Raw genomic sequence first — 17,617 nt, forward strand, 5'->3', positions numbered from 1 at the left:
GCAAGGGAAAAAGACATCCAAGAGAAGAGAGGGGCCAGAGAAGACGAGAAATAATTGACAAGCGATAATAGGAGACAGAATACATATTAAACAAGGCCCACATAAAACACGTAGTGATGATTAAAGATCCTTTCGTGTGGAAGGAATGGTAGCGGAAGAAAGATGGGAAAGAAAATTTGGTAAGCTAGACACAGCAGGGCAGAGTGAGAGAGAACAGAAGAGGCCAACATGATACGGATGGACATGAGAAAGGAGCAGCGAGAGGGCATGTAGGAAAAATGCCAGCAGAGAATATTAGTCAGGAAACACACCTCTCTGACAAAGATCAACGCAAGGGAAAAACGGGCAACGCTTTGCCATTATACTGATTTGTGGATTTCCATACAGAAAATGGTAAGTTCCTGTGCCTTTCAGTCTTGCAAGTATGGGATTTTTAGAGGAAAAGGAAGAATTGGCAATTAAACTAAACCAGACAAGTAGCTTCCAAGGGGTATCACGAGTTTCCTGCTTTTCAAGTGTGTACTAATTTGTGACAAGGCTGTGTCCAATGGCCCCCAAGATTTCCAACCTCATCAGCATCACCTGGAAGCATTAGTCTTCCTTACTGGGATGAGGAGCTTCTTAAGGATCATCAGGAGGAGGGGAAAGGTTGGGAGCCACCGGTATAGAATATCAGTTATTTCCCTTCCCTAAGAAAAAACTTGGTTGGGCTATGCACTAAGCCTGAAGTAATAAACAGTCTTGTACCTGGTCCTCTGGATCGGTCCCTTTTATAAAGGACTCCAAGGGAGAATGGTCACCTTCGTTGAGTGTGTTTACATTTGCACTCTGAAAATGTGCCTCAGTAGCTAACTCAGCCAATGTGTTTGGGTTTTCAGTCGGCATAATTGGATCACCAACAAATGGGTCTTGCCTTCCATTGCTAGATGGAGTGCCAGGACCAGAGAAGTGATGCATGGCTAATTTGGCGCCAAAGCACGGTAACTGTAGGATGCTAGAGGGCCTTTGCTGCTGCCTTTCACCCTCACTTCCTGGTACTTCACTTTGGATTGCTTCTGGTGGGGACTTTTCATCAGGGGTACCTATCACAAGTTGCTCAGGGGTAAAGTCCACTGTTCTTTCATTGGGTTGGTTGCCCTCCAGCATTTGTTCTACAATGTTGTTCCCATCTCCGCCAAGGTCACTTTTGAGACACGGTGTGCTTTTTGATTGAGGAAAAGGCAGTATGCCCCTTTGGTCCAATTGATTCTTTCTAGAACATGGTGTGTTTCTCCTCAGAGTGGCCGCGTCATCTCTGAAAGGACTTGGGTTTTGGCTTTCCACAGGCAGCCTCTTCTCTGAGCTATTTCTTTGGCCAGGCAAAACGCTTGCAGGGGAGATGATGTGTCTGGCATGCTTAGTATGACTCCCTTCTGTATAGAGTGGGCTGGCGTCCTGGTTCTCCCCTGGTGCAGGACCGAAGGATGGAGTATAGTCTTGTAAAGCAAGTGGATTATCCTTGGGACCCGTGGCCCCACCAGCACAGCAGGGACTTCTTTGGCTTGGGTGAAATAATTTTGCTTCTTTTTGTTCAGGTGGATGACTTTGAGACATTAAACCTGGGAAAGCTACCTGTTCCTCCTCTGGTGAATTTAACCTAGTCATTTGCATGCCATGGTTCAGGTTCTCGTCTTCATGCCACGTGGGGTTTTTCTGAAGCCCAACTGGGGAGTTACTGGAATAGGGCCGGTTCTGTCCGTGGTCTAGTGGGTTAGCTGGAGCGTGGTATACATTTGGTGTCTGGTCCCAGAAATTTCTATTAACATACTGTCTTCTTTCTTTGGGCCCATCCGTCTGAATCCTATGGTCCCAGGAGTCCCAAGGGGGAAACACAGGGCTTTCTTCTGGCCGAACAGCATTCTCCATGTAATAGCCCCTGCTTTCCACAGGTGGCGGTAAAGTGGGAACTGTATTATATGGTGGAAAATGATCCTCTGGGCCCCAGGGGTAAAAATCTCCATATGGAAAATCCTCCCTGGGTTTTGAGGGATTTTCTAAGGTATAGGGAAGATATTCTCTGACTGGTTTGGAGGGATTTTCTAAGGTATAGTGAAGATATTCTTTGTCTGGTTTGGAGGGATTTTCTAAGGTATAGTGAAGATATTCTTTGTCTGGTTTGGAGGGATTTTCTAAGGTATAGGGAAGATAGTCTCTGGCTGGTTTGGAGGGGTTTTCTAAGATATAGGGAAGATATTCTTTGTCTGGTTTGGAGGGATTTTCTAAGGTATAAGTGAGGTATTCTCTGGCTGGTTTGGAGGGATTTTCTAAGGTATAGGGAAGATATTCTTTGTCTGGTTTGGAGGGATTTTCTAAGGTATAGGGAAGATATTCTCTGGCTGGTTTGGAGGGATTTTCTAAGACATAGGGAAGATATTCTTTTGGCTGGTTGGAGGGATATCGTTGGCTTTCATAGTGTCTAAGAGTTGGGCTTCCTTTAAAGCTAGACGCTTCTTCACCCCATCTCCCTGGTCCGGGGAAAGGTTCATCTCCAGTTGGATCAATTGGGTCCTCTTCATTATAAGGGACTGTCTCTTTCCGATCTGGAGTATTCATGGGGTACAGTCGGTTTTCTGGTTGCCCCATGGTATCGGGAGGATCACCTCTCTCATCCCAAGTGTTGCCCCTAAGGTAGGGTGAGCTTTCCCTGGGGTGGTAGGGGTGATGTTCTGAGTAGAAAACACTTCCTCTAGAACCCTGGGACGGAGGAGGCAAAGGTTCTTCTTGCCTTCCTGGAGCCTCCTGCAGAGGGGGAGAGATTTCTTGGTGGCTCCAGTGGTTTCTTCCTGGAGGAAAACCTTCGCCTGCAGGAGAAGGGATTTCCTCAGGGTATATGGGATTATATGCACTGGGCTTTAATTCTGGTTGATTAGTCTCTGATTCATATGGGGTTTTTCTTGGTTCTAAAACAATTCCTTTGGGCAAATGCTGGTTTGGGGCTTGTCCATCAGGATTTTGGCCTCTCCTGGAGTCTCCTCTTGGGTAATAGGTGTTTTCATGTTGATCAACGGAATTAAAGCTTGGGACTGGCCTGTTGCCCTCAGTTTGAGGCGGTTTATAACTTGGTTTGTTAACCCCATCATCTGGAGAGTTCTTCCAGGGGGCACTTGGCTCCTTTGTGGGAACAACGATTCTTTCTTTCGGACCGAGAGGCGTTTCCCTCGGATTTTGGATGTTTTCGTTGCGGACCACAGGACCAGGTTTGGTTGCCAAAGTTTGGGCCACATTGGCTCCCACCGGGTGTTTATTTGGCCCTTGGAGTTTTCTTCTGAAGTTTGCTGGATTCCTGGCAGGGTTGGGAGCATTGCCTCTGGAAATAGAAGCGTACGCTCTGCGATAAGCTGGGTTTCCCGGCCAGGCCACTGGTTTGCCTGCCCAAGCGAAGGCGTTGCGGCGGGGACCCCTGGGTACCTGGTGAGTTCGGTAAAACGGCCCGTGCCCGTAGGGCCGGTGGCCCGCGGCGGGCCCCGCGGGGCGCCACTGTCTCCCCGCAGGAACACCTCGGCCGCGGCCAGGATTCGGTTTGGGATAATTCTCATAAACATTTGGTTGGCGCGGGCCCCAGGGGGTTCGGTTTCCCGGCCCCCCCGGATTGGAAACGTTCACAGCCGGGGGTGAACCGACCCCGTCTTGCGCCGTGGGGTTCGCACCCGGGCCGTGTCCCGGTGCGGTGGTGTCGTTTCCCACCTGGCTCCCGCCGGCTCTCGCCGCATTCGACTGGGTGGCATTGGTCTCGGGCACAGTGGCATTAGTGGTGGGTTCGGCCGCTGGAGTCTCTTTTTTAGGGGGATCTTTTTCTTTCGGTTTTTCAAAATCTTGTTCAAACATCTCTTCTGAATAATAAGGAGGACGCCCCCCGAATCCGTGATAGCCAAAATATCCAAAGTAAGGATTCTGTCGGAAAGAAGAAGAAAACCAATGATCGCTCTTGTTTTGCACGGCCCTGTGTGGCGTTGGGAATTCCCGTAATCCATGTGGCATCTGAATTCCCAGAGGGCCTCCTTGGACGCCATGGCCTGTGCTTATTTGATGCTGCCCTGGTTCCCGTCACCCTTGACCCCTGTGGGTCTCTAACATCCAGAGCACATCTTTCCAGTCTCCTTCCCTCCTCCACCCTCCTGCTCTGAGCAATCTCCAGGCAGGCTCAGCCTCCAATGCCCCAGGGGTCCCCGACCCCCTCTGATGATTTCAGAACGTCTCCCACCGAATGCACCCATAACCTTCTTCTCAGCTGTTCTGTGTCTAGATCTTTTTGCCCCCTGTCAACCCAGTATCTCAAGTGTCCGATCTTTCTTTTACTTTTCCTGGATGACTCCTGACCAAATCCCGTAAATCTTACACTTTCCTCTGTAGCCATAGGAGCCCTGAACTGTTGCCCTGCTGTTCTTCTTGGGCGGTTTAGTCTTATTCCCGCCCCGCGCCCCGCCCCCCCCATCCTGCCTCCACACTGACCATCAGAATAGTGGGACTTCAGAGTGGATGGGTGGGAAGTCTGTCACTTCTCACTTACATATTTAAGTTGCTCTTACCTTATAGGACAATCTATAAAACCCTTAGAATAATAGACACATCCGTGTAGCATGACTCTAAAATCTAGACCAGTGGTTCTCAACCTGTGGGTCTTGACCCCGTTCCAGGGGTCGCCAGATTCATAACAGTAGCAAACTGACAGTGATGAAGTAGCAACAAAAAGTAATTTTATGATTGGGGGGGTCACCATAACCTGAGGAACTGTATTAAAGGGTCGCAGCATTAGGAAGGATGAGAACCACTGATCTAGACAGACTAGGTTAAACATTCTTGGTCCACTACTAGTAGTAGGACTCCGGGCTAAGCTCAGTTTATTCATTTGTAAAATGGAGATAATAAAATTATGGCTGCTTCATGGTTTTGTGAGGGTCAAATGTGATAGCAAGTAAATATCAGTGTCTGATACTTAGCGGTCCATAAATATTATATATTCGACAATTATTGTCATCATCACATGGCCCGTGATCCCTATATCGGACCTCCTTTCCTCTCTCCGGCTCTTAGGCAGCAGCGTCTTCTGATTTTCTGAGCACTCTGTGCTTCAGTGTCTTTGCAATGACATCTTCATACAGAATCTTGACCCTATCTGCACATTTATCCATTCTGGCCAACTTGACTTACACGTTAGGAGTCAACTTGAATGCTACCTACTTGGTGAAGCTTCCGGACTTCCCTGGGTTGAATTGGGCTCTCTATCTCTTCCCAGGAGGCCACACCTGGACACTCTGCTACTAGAACAGTGGTCCCACTGGGTTTCACTCGCCTGTGTTCCCAGGCGCTCCCATTCGACCGCCAAGCTTGTCGGTGGCAACACTACAGTTCTCATCTTTGTCTCGTCCCTAATTGTTCGTTCAAGAAATGTTTTGATTATCATGAGCATAGTCAGTGGGGTTTAAAGGACGTTTGTGAGACATTTCGGCCTTTTGGCTTTTCTTTCAAAAATGTGGAGAAAGAGTATTTTTATTCCCAGATGGAGATTAGACAGATCAGTGAAAATATAGCTCCATGAACATACAGGGATTTGGCAGTGCCCAGAAGGGGCTACAGACTCTGTGCTGCTTATGCCCGAGCCCTCCTGCTCCATGCTGTCATGTGATAGCTGTGGAGATAGCGAGTGGCTAGGCTGATGACAAGGAGACTGATCATTGCTATTTGGGACGGTTTCACCAGGTCACTTTAAAAAGCACAGTATGCCACAGACTTGTAGTGGCCCTGTGGCACAGGGAACTGCCCCGTGGGGTTCTACTCTTTATGGGAATGAAAGTCTCACCTATTTCTCACAGAATGGCTGGTTTTGAACAGCTGAGCTTGCGGTTAGCAGCCCAATGACTAACCACTACTCCACCAGGGCTCCTGAGCTTTAATGTCAACTTCCAGAGCTATTGGAGTTCCGTATCTTCACTGAGAACACATCACAGATTCAGGGCAAACAGGAACGTGACCTCTATGTGGTGTTGTGTGTTAATCACAAAAATGACTTTTTGATGACATGGCCCTGGGATAACTTAAGAGTTGACCACTCGGTGTCACACACATTTGGCTTTTCTAGTGTTGTGTAGTCAAAGAGCCACTGCATAGGAGTCAGAAGGCAAGTTTCACCTACCAGGTGAACTAAGACGCTAACTTAGCACGTAAACTTGTCTAATGCGCATTAAATACCTTCCAAGGAGAACAGTGTGACATGCTCTTACTTCTCCTCATTTTAATGTTTCATCACTGTCTAGAGTCCAGCTTCAGCCTGAAGAAAATCTTATTAGTCTTCTTTGAGAGAAGAGATTCCCATCAGGTAGAACAAATGTTCAATACACGCAGAGGAGAAACAACACATCACACTTTAAGTTTTTGGTTTGATTTGTTGTATAACTTTAAAAAAATCCTGAGTACTTGAGCTACAGATTTATATGCTAAGTCTTAACTTTATTAGTAGATGAAGATGAAAGAAACCCCAGAGATTATTCATACTCACCCCTCCTTCTTCATTGCTGATTGGTGGGCGTCCATAACCTGGTGGTACTCTCTGAAAGATGAAAAGACAAATGAACACACACACACACACACACACACACACACACACACACACACAGAGCAACAAAACCCCAAACCGATAAATACAGGAACAAAACACTTTCTATTCTGCCGTACTCCCGGACGGGTCTTAAAATAGCCGAAATCAGAGTTTGGATGTTGACATTTAGCTTCTGAGTCATTAGCTCCCCTCAATCTAGCTATTGAGAGCTCTCACATCATCCACCAAGGAATACAGAGGCCTTAGCTGCCTCCTAGATAGTCTTATTCAAAAGACCTGGCCTGGTGGCATCTTTTAAACATCGCCCATCCAGCTTGTAAAACTCACACATGCATACAGACTCAAAACATGCAAACAAATGCCATGGGAATTCAAGCATGCATGTTAGTAACGGAAATTAAGTCATTATCTTATTTGCAGAATGCGTATTTTACACTATAAATGGACAATTCTTCAGTCCCCTTTTTTGATTATCGCTGAATTATTTTTTTTCTAATCAAATCTGGAGGCCGAGTTTCTGCTCATCGATGGCTACGAGGTGAAAGTTTTAGAAAAGCTGTCACCGCTGCTGGGCACATTCGATGCAGACGGGATAAATAGCTACTTTGCCCGAGAATATCACTTCCATGTTTTGAACATCTTTACCTGCTAGGTGCTACTTTAGTTTCTTTAATTCAGTATCTCCAGTAAAAAGAGTCCTCTTTTAAAGAAAAAGAAGTTCAGAGGACTTGAAATGAATGATTTCTTGTTAACAGGAAGCCAGACCAGGAAACAAACTAATGTCATTGCTTAGTAAAGAGTCTTCAAATATTTCTTAATGTTAGTTCCTATTTTTTTAACAGCAATGGTCATTAAGTATTTCTTTAATTCAAATAGTTTGTTTTTCTATTCATATTTTAAGCATCTATGATGCAATCTCCATATTACATTTTAATGTTTTAAACTTAGGATTCTTATAAATATTATTTTTCAAGTTTATTCATAACAATCTATTGTGGCTAAAATAATAATATAAATAATATACAATGAAAAGATCTTAATGAGCATAACTTGCCTTATATTTGAAAACTTCATTTTTTCTGATTCCCCATTATACTAAAGGAGAATACTCTTTGTGTTTTCTAATCTCTCAGGGAAGTGGAAAATAATAATGAGGTATTAAACACAAGTCTTTTAAGCTAACAAATTAAGTTATCAGTATTGGTTTGGTTGTCTATACTATGTTCATGTCATCAATCTGCTTGAGTGGAAAATTTAACTTAAAAAAATCTCTTAATTTTTTCAACATGAATACCAATGTGAAGAGTTTGTTTCTTATCCAGGGTATTCCACCAAAATGTATGTGCTCATAATAACTTGAGATATAACATGCCAATAATATTTTTTCATTTCTGGTATCAAGAGAAACTCCTCACCGGTGGAATTTGCCATGGTGGTTGTTGATAAGGAAACAGCCCATTGTTAAATGGTGGGAATGCCTAGAGAGAAGACACACAAAGTGATTAGAAGAATAAATTTAAAAACTGAAATGAACCAACTCAACAGAATTGTTAGGAACCCAGGAGTCTGCGTATCCTTTCCATTAAAGTGATTTTTCTCTAGAGCAGAGACAGTAGTACTAATATTATTGAGTACTTATTACTGAGCACTGTACCCATCATTTTATGTTGGCAAAATCACACCATCTTCACATGACCCTAGAAGGCAAATGCTTATTTGCTGAAAACGATGACGCTCAGAGAAGCTAAGTAAGCCACTTTCCCAAATCTCATAGCTGGTAAGTAAGCCAGAATTAAACTAGTTTGAAAATAGATGTTAGCAAACTGAAAGCCGGTATCTTATAATGCCACAATGTGTGAGATCTTGATAAATAATTGGTGTTTCTCCTTGTTTTCATTCAGCACTATACTTGCATCACCCTGAAGTATCTTCCAAAATTAATAGGTCTGGGAGGGACTTAAAGATTATCTACTATTCATGGGGTCTAGATCAATGCATGGCTTGCTCACAGTGCTGGAATTAGATGTTGAATCTATTTCCCAACTTTCAGACTATTTCTCAAGTTACTGTATCCCATGGTCTTTTAGCAGGAGGACAGGTCTATGTTGAGCATCGGTCCATCACAATAGGAGTGAGAATTGACTGCATGGTAATCAGGACTAGTCCTTAAGAGAATAGCGTTTGGGTGAGTTTGAGCCAGTTTTGGAAGTTGGTTACAGCTTTATCTGGAAAGAAAGCGTCAAAACTAAAGCTCGTATTGTGTACACGGAACACCAAAACGAAACCCATTGCCAATGAATTATTTCCAGCACATAACAAACCCATCTCTTACAAATGGAACTGCTTCATAGGGTTTTCTTGGCTCTAATCTATGGGAGCACTTCAGAAGGCCTTTGTTTTGTGGAGCTGCTGGGTGGAGTGGAACTGCTAGTGTGTAGGTGAGCAACTGGTCACAGCCACTTGCAGTCCCCCGGTTGCTCTAGCACCCATTGCCCTGGAGTTGACTCCTGGTGGGTGACTCAGCAGGATCCAGTGAAACCACTCGTGGAGTTCCCGAGGTTGTATTCTCTCGGGAGGGGTCCTGGCGGTGCAGCCACGAGAAGCCAGGCCGTGCCGCTAACAGAACAGCCTAGGAGACCCCGGGGAACAACTCTGCCCTGTCTACAGTTGCTAGCAGCTCGCAGCAACCCGCTGGCCGTGGACTTAATTTTCATGGATGGCAGAACATCTGGCTCTCTTGCTCTGCCCACATTTGGTTAGCTGCGGAGGAGTGACCACTGCCTCGCCTGCACATAGCAGCCCTCATCTTGAGGAGCAAACGGGACAGCTAGGTGGAGAATAAGGGCATGGCCCTCCCCCGTCCTGAGACAAGCCTCACCTGCGGGGTGGGGGCGTCCTCTGTGGGCTGAGGGGTGGTCTGTGGAGACTGCTTGGGAGGCTGCTTTAGAGGGCGCTTTGGTGGCGGCTTTTTTGGCTGGGGTTGGGTGGGTTTCTGGGTCTCCTGGGTTTGATCAGTCTTGCTTTGGCGCTTGGATCCTGAGGGAGATGGCGGTTTCTGTGGATGCCAGGGTGGCGGTGGCTGCGGCCACATGGGCATCTGGTACTGTGGGAAGAGCTGAGGGTTTTGTAGGCCATTTCCATACATGGGGCCAAGTTGTGACATCTAAAAGGGAAGCAAATGGCAGAAATCACACCAAGGGCTGGGATCCCTGTTCTTCCCCCATGTTACGCTCTAAAACTCAGTCTAGGCGCTTGCCAATCTTAGGGAGTTTGACTCAGAAAACGGAAGCTAGATAGTATTTAGCTAGAATTTCATTTAAATGTTATCTTGGAGGAATAAATTTTAGACCTTTAATATACCTATTAAACAAACTAACAAAAATTAGATGTTAATTTTTTAAAAACATAGATGTTAATATTTAGTTAAAAAATTTGACCAGCAATTTTCTAAAGAGACCTTATCTTAGTTAAGAGGAGTATAAGTCAGGCAGGGGTCCTTAAACTTTTTAAACAGGGGGCCAGTTTACTGTCCCTCAGACCCATTGGAGGGCTGGACTATAGTTTTTAAAAAAACTATGAACAAATTCCTATGCACACTGCACATATCTTATTTTGAAGTAAAAAACAAAACAGGGCAAAAACACCCGGCAGGCTGGATAAATGTCCTCAGTGGGCCGCATGTGGCCTGCGGGCCATAGTTTGAAGACCCCTGGGTCAGGATATAGAAGGATTTGGCATTAAATTAAGAATCATGTGATTTCTTATAAGACTAGGCTAGGAGGAGAAAGAGCAACAAGAAACAATAACCACAGAACAATAAAGGTGGTAAGCCTGAAGAGAGAGCGGAGAGAAAGAGGGAGCAGGAAGGAGACAGGAGAGAGAAGAGTGAGAAAATATACACTGTCTGTGTAAATTCTGTCCTTGTATACAGGTGGTTCCTCATTGATTCAATTTTCAATATGAAGTAGAATGTGGCATCAGAAGACTTGTTAACCTGTGATATGCAGATGACACAACCTTGCTTGCTGAAGTGAGGAGGACTTGAAGCACTTGCTGATGAACATCAAGGATGCAGCCTTCAGTATGAAGACTACATTGCAAAGAAGACCAAACTCCTCACACCTGGACCAGTAGGTGACTTCACAATAAATGGAGAAAAGGTTGAAGTTGTCAAGGATTTTGTCTTGCTTGGATTCACAATCAATGCTCATGGAAGCAACAGTCAAGAGATCAAGTGACTCATTAAATTGGGTAAATCTCCTGCACAAGACCTCTTTCAAGTGCTGAAAAGCAAGAATGTTACTTTGAGGACTAGGGGCCATCTCATCCAATCCCCTCCTATGTACGTGACAGCTGGGCACTGAATAAGAAGGACCTAAGGAGAATTGATGCATTTGAGTTACGATGCTGGAGAAGAATATTGAAAGTACAATGGACTGCCAAAAGGACACACAGCTGTCTGGGAGGAACTACACCCAGAATACTCCTTGGAGGGAAGGAAGGTGAGATGGTCTCACACACTTTGGACATGTTGTCGGCAGAGCCCAGTCCCTGGAGAAGGACATCATGCCTGGTCAAGTAGAGGGGCAGAAAAAAAGAGGAAGGCCCTGGACAAGATGGATGGACACAGTGCACTCAAATTTACAAACAATTGTGAGGATGGTGCAGGACTGGAAGCATTTGTTCTATTGTACGTGGGCCACTATGAGTCAGAACTGACTCAACAACAACAACAACAACAACACAACTGAAGGTTGGGTGGTGAAGCAAAAGCAGTTGTAATCTGAAAATGCTGATTTCTGAGTTGACCTCATAGAATAATCCCCATTCAGACAATCCTATCCTGAATTTATTCTAACTTCCTATTTGCCTTAATCAATCTTTCACTGTCGCTGAATGATGTACACACAATACCAAGGAGCTGTAATGCTGACAGAAAAAAGTGGATATTGTAAACTTTGCATTAAGATGCAAGATTTAATGATAATTAAATTTGTGAAAAACTTCAAGACAGAGACAAGATCACTAAAAACTGAGAATGAGGGTTGGATCAATCAACTGTTGCAAAAGAAAAAATAGCACTGATGGATTTAGATAAGGGGCTTTCAACGAGAATGATTTGGTTGAAAAAGATCGAGAGAAAATTGATTCCCTCTCAGAATGACTCAATATCAAGTGTTACACAGACTTTGAGTGCTATGATATACTATTATAAAAAAAGATGCCCAAATTATCTGACCAATATTGATTCAATATTATCTTATTACAAGAATTAGCACATAGTGGTGTTTATAATTTATAAATAGTTTAAATCACACAGAATATTTTATTTCACAATTTTAGCATTACTTTTAAGATAATCCAAATATATTTTACCACAATATCACTAAACTATTTTTATTTTTATTATTTGTGAATAAACATGTCTAAGCTTTCTCTAGAACTAATTTTCCTTGGATATAAGAAACGATTTTGTAATTAGTAAATTATGTTGGTTTTTGTGAAAGTACAATAGTAATCTATAAAGAGAACATTTGGTCTTTGGGGACAGTGAGGTGATCCCTTTACCCCTTGAAATATTGATAAGGATTATAGGCAGTCACTAGCTAATGAATATCTGATTTATGTACAACCTGTAGTTAGGAATCAATCCTGTAAAGGCTATTTTAAAAAAAATCTGAGGTACACACAGTGGTAATGATAGATGAGTACTACTTTGAAATGCATCAAACATTAATATTCTATGTTATTAAGATAAATATGCTCTAGTGTACCTGTAAGTGTTTAATTGTGCACTAGAATTGTGCACTAGATAGTAAGACAAGTATTTACTGACATTGGATATTAACTGCTCCAAATTATATATGGATTTGATTTAGAGATAGATTAAGGGATAGAACTCATTTGTAATCTGAGAACTGGCTGTATATTGTAATTAAACCATGCGGCTAGACTTTGGTGTAGCTAAGAGAACTCTTTACAATGTAGCTAACCGGATACAAACGAGAGCTAGTGAGAGAGACTGTAAAGAGGGACTTACATGTGGAGGGTTCATGAAGTTGAACTGACCGTATCGCATCATCTGTGATGGAAGGAATCCATTAGGGGAACAGGAAATGAAACTTTTGTATTCAATCAACCCACAAATCACTAAAAAAATATTGGTCTTCTGATTTCAAAGTACAGTATTCAATCTTTTCACCCTGGCTATACATGATTTCAAAATAATTATGTAATTAAAAGAAATAAACTCACAGAGAACTTTAATTTTAAGTCAGGATTTTAGTTAGAAAGGAATCACTACAAAATTCTAGTGGATAAAAATCTGGTTGGCTTACAAGTTTTTGAACATTCTGATTTATTCTTTTGGAATTCGGGGTTTGAGAATTTGGTAATTATATGACGAGACTAGACTTTTCCCTCTAGCGTGTATTGTATTTGGTTAATGATGCTGACAGTGGACCAGAAAGACCTAGTCCACCTCCCACAATTTCAGGAGGCAGCATCTGAAACAGAACCAAGGGTGCTGAAGGAAGAGGTTCACACTGCATTACAGCATTTGTCAAAACAAAGACTCCACAGTCTCTGGAGAAGAGCATCATCCCCGGTAAAGTGGAGGAGCACCCTCAATGAGATGGACTGATACAGGGCGCAGCAATGGGCTCAGGCATAGGGACACTGTCAGGACGGCCCAGGGCTGCTCTGTTGTGCAGAGGGTTGCTATGGGTTGGAACCAGCTCAATGGCCCAGAACAACAAAATGACCCTTGGCCAGGGACGCATAAAGGGACTTTCTACGGGCAAACACCTACCTCCTAACAATTCTAATGGCCACTCTACTAGCTAGACGACAGTAAAGACTTTACCCCAAATCCACATTAACACGAAAAAGATCGACTGAAACCCACAGATAGAATGAGGTTGGGGAAATTACTGCCTTGCCTTGATTTGAAAGTTTAGATGATTCAACTTTTCCATAAACATTTTTATGAATAAAAATGTTTTCTAATATTCTTCTTTATGAAATTGCAGGTTACTCCCTAGTGGGTTCTCCTTGTCCTCAGAAAATGTACTTTCAGAAGAGACAGAGCACACATACCTCCTCACTTTTACTGCTAAATCTGGTCATCCGGGGCATTTGCATCTGGAAGGGAGAGAGCAACAGTGTCAAAGGCAAAATACCTATTGAAAGGAGCTAACTTATTGTCCACAAATAAAAGGCCTAATTTTTCCCATAATACTCACTGGCATCGCAGTGGAATTGCCAAGCAGACCTAGAAAGACCAGGAGGATCTTCATTTGTCCAGGGGAGACCTGAAATACAAAGCTGAATTTTACTTTTGGACTGGGAAATAATTAGATTTAGGAGACTCTACCCTTCCTTGGGCACTAGTCTGCTTGTCTGTCAAGGAGAATCTAGAAATAAACAGTGATGGGGCTTCTGCTGTAATTTCCATTTGATCCTATTTGGTAGTTGTTTAGTTATGACCGAGCCCTGTTCCAAACTGCCCAAGGAGAGCAGGTTTAAAAGGAAAGAAAAGAGAGAGAGAGAGAGAGAGAGAGAGAGAGAGAGAGAGAGAGAGAGAGAGAGAGAGAGATTTCAATAATGCTTGTGAAGATGGCACTGAAACGAGGACTTTAGAAATGAAGTTACCCCTCACCATAGGATTATTGATGGTTAAGGCTCTAGTTGTTAGGTTGATTGAGAAAGGTACAGTGATATTCAACTGCATTCACAATACAGAAAATCTGTCTTTAATGAGGACATCCTCTAAAATTAGAAGTTTGTACTCATTTCAAAGATCTACAGACAATATTCGAGTTTATAGAGGCTAATTAGATAAATGGAAATGGGCCCATTGTCCCATGACTCAGGACCAGGCAATTTTTACTCTGTCTTACATAAGGGCACCATGAAGCTGAGCCAATCTGATGCCAACTAACAACAAAATCTCTTCTTCTAGCTCCTCTGTTGTCTCTGTTTTCCTCGTTGCTATGAGTATTTTACCATTTAAAACATCACTTTGATCCACGAGCAGGCAGGGGACTAGGAAGAACTAGGCAGAAATGTACATTTGGTGCTGCTCGTTTCTTCACTGGGGGGAGAGAGGACTTTTTATTCCTGCAAACTAAGAGCCAGAGTCTCAGACACCCACGGGGCAGCTCTACTCTCCCTCTAGGTTTGCTATGAGTTGGCATCGACTCAATGGCAGTGTATTTGGAGAGTCTGAGAAACTTCCAGTGAGCTTACCGGGAACAAGTTGAAATGATCGACATACATATATGATAATCTGGAGATTGTTTCTATGAATTTCATTTAACTCGCTCAGTTACTTATACACAAAGGACTCTCGTGGCATGGCAGGTTCTGAGTGGGGCTGCTAAGCTCAAGACCAGCAGTTGGTAGCAACCAGGTGCACTCTGGGAGAAAGATGAGTCTTTCTACACCCTTAACAAGGTAGTCTTAGAAACCCACACAAGCAGTTCTACCCTGTCCCAGAGGGTCACTCTGAGTTGGCATCGACTCGATGGCAACGAGTTTGGTTTTGGATGTTTAAGGCTTTCATTTCCATCTTTAAACAAGGCTTGCTTTGAAGCAATTATTTGGGTCTTTATGAAAATTTTGTTCCTATTTTTATATGTGATAGAGGAAAGTGGAGGTTATATCCCAAAGGATTGATTTTTCATGACATAGCAGATCTGACTCAGGACTTAGCGCAGTAACCCAGGTATAAATTAAAAACCAAACCTGCTGCTGTCAAATGGATTCTGACTCATAATGACCCTGTAGGACAGAGTAGACCTCCCGCTGTGAGTTTCTGAGACTGAAAATGTACAGGGCTATAGGAAACCTCATCTGTCTCTCCCATGCATTTGAAGCACCCACCTTTTAATTAGCAGCCAAAAGCTTGACCATGGAGCCAGCAGGGCGTAACTATCATACACACTCACTTCCACTGAGTTCACTCTGACTCAGAGGAGCAGACATTCTCATTTTTCTCCCTCAGAGCAGCTGGTAGATTTGAACTGCTGACGTGAGGTTAGCAGTCTGGCACACCCCACTATGCCACCGCAGCTCCGGTAATTGTTATAGACACCAGGATTTGTCCATTCCTTTGGTGTCTTCTTCCTTTTTTCTCAGTAAGAAATACAGCTAGTAGTGACTTAAGCAATTTTCACCCTCTGCTTGTTTCCCAAGGGAATATATAATGAAAAGACACTCTAGTATTTTTATAATAAACTTTTTTTCTATTTTGCTTTCTGAATAACATAAGTAGATACAATCAGTTATCTTAACTCTATCAGAGAAATTGCAAGTAATAGATAATTATAGTAGTATGTAATACTTTGTAATGTCTTTCCCACTTACTAAAGATGTTCAGAATCTTAATATTCTAGAGAGGACTAAAAATAATAACAACTAAAATTAGTGTTCTTAGTATAGGCTTATAGTAACACAAGAAAGAGAATACTGGTGAGACTTTCCTTTAACTTTCCATTCTATGACTACGGCCCAAGTTTGGGGGCATTTAATTCCTCTTTGGCTAAATCAGCCAAAGCAGGACTCTATAGCAGGAATATCACAGGGACTCTGGCTAATGCTTCTGTTATAGTACCTACTCGTATAGGAATATGTGGCCTTTAATTTGTACGTATAAAATGTCAATAATTTTCTGTTTTGTAAAATTAATATAGATCCTGTTGGTGGCTTCTAAAAGTCAAATGATTAGAGGGAAGCTCTGACTGATACTTTTTGGTTGATTGTGGCTTATAATGACTGTACATATTCTTACTTCCATTTCTTCTGTGACCTTTGATGTTTTCTGCCATATTTAAATAGTGTTTTTTCCTCTCAAGTGTACTTCTGATAAGTGCAGAGCTCAATAAGTGGCCCTTATGTACTAATAAAAAGTAAATGAAATACTCACCAGGTGGTCTAGCTTAGGGAAAGAGGTTCCATGCCGGCACTGGAGTAGCACCATTTTTCATAAGCCTTTAACAAATTAATAGATTTAGCAATATAAATGCAAATGTAGAAATCAAACAAATAAATAAAATGAATAGCAAAATGTTAGAACTCTAAGAAGCATATCTCTTGTTATTTTATGTACCCTACAGAGTTCCCCCAGATCAAGTTGAATCTTTTGTTGCTTTCAGAGTTGGGTGCAAGCCCAATTAGGGAGACAATGAGAAGCAGGAATGACATTGTGAGATCTTTGGAGGACAATGTTGCTTGAACATGACCGCTCTCTGGGGAAATGCACAAAACACAGCATGCAGCGAGTTTTCCAGAGGTTGTATGAAAACATACAGGAAAGACATAAACTAATGATTACAAAATCTTATAAGAAAATGAGTCTGAAAATAATTAATACACAGTCAATATCAAGGCATGCAGCAAGGAAATACAGCATCTATGAAGTCAATTATTTGGAACCTTATTAGTTAGTGTTGATACTCTTATACTCACCCAATGCCAGTTAGAAGTGGCACAATGCATAAAATAACTTGTCCTTGAGCTTTGTTAGCCTACCTTTAAAATATAATCCTAATGGTCTACAGTGGAAATGACTATGGATTTCTGAAATCAGAGCGATTTTGAGGAGCAAGACACATATCTTAAAAATGAAACAAAAATTCTTCATGCGGGTGGCATGTTCACTTCTGAAAGAGCTTGAAATGAAAGAATTCCTCCTTGTCGGGAAGGTTACAACAGCAAGGTCACATTTAAGCACTGTGGTAGACCTGCACAACCAATCAGCTTTGAGGAAAATGGTTTTGCCGTCACAAGAATTTAAGGAAAAAACCCCACACACCCCATGTAAAATTTATAATGTATTATTATAGGAGCTGTCAAATCTAGTCTCTTATTATGTATAATAACAGTTTGGGAAAATGAGCTTACAGCAGTAAGATTTAGAACATGCTTTGCCTGGTAAATTTGGGGCATCTGAAGTGTAGCAACTCTGTTAACACCAAGATATTTAGGAGACAAAGGTGAATATTGACTATATACTTTTGTCAT

At 42.5% G+C, this 17,617-nt stretch overlaps 1 protein-coding gene across 1 annotated transcript; it reads right to left on the bottom strand.

Annotated features, from left to right (window-relative positions):
• Positions 1-717: 717 nt before the first annotated feature.
• Positions 718-16,574, bottom strand: ENAM (enamelin). Its single transcript, XM_075544935.1, has 9 exons — positions 16,521-16,574; positions 13,837-13,905; positions 13,691-13,735; positions 12,633-12,674; positions 9,471-9,755; positions 8,008-8,070; positions 6,533-6,583; positions 2,417-3,930; positions 718-2,056 (listed from the first exon to the last, which is right to left on the bottom strand). Exons 1-9 carry the CDS (start codon positions 16,572-16,574, stop codon positions 718-720), a joined length of 3,462 nt encoding a protein of 1,153 aa, XP_075401050.1.
• Positions 16,575-17,617: the final 1,043 nt, after the last annotated feature.

The sequence above is a fragment of the Tenrec ecaudatus genome, chromosome 3 (genome assembly GCF_050624435.1).
Source record: "Tenrec ecaudatus isolate mTenEca1 chromosome 3, mTenEca1.hap1, whole genome shotgun sequence".
Lineage (NCBI taxonomy): Eukaryota > Metazoa > Chordata > Mammalia > Afrosoricida > Tenrecidae > Tenrec > Tenrec ecaudatus.

Coding starts and splice junctions, on each gene's coding strand:
- ENAM (XM_075544935.1), bottom strand. CDS start 16,574: ATGGTGCTACTCCAGTGCCGGCATGGAACCTCTTTCCCTAAGCTAGAC. Junction 13,736..13,836: donor GCAATTCCACTGCGATGCCA/GTGAGTATTATG, acceptor TCTCCCTTCCAG/ATGCAAATGCCCCGGATGAC. Junction 6,584..8,007: donor CACCATGGCAAATTCCACCG/GTGAGGAGTTTC, acceptor TTCATCTTTCAG/AGAGTACCACCAGGTTATGG.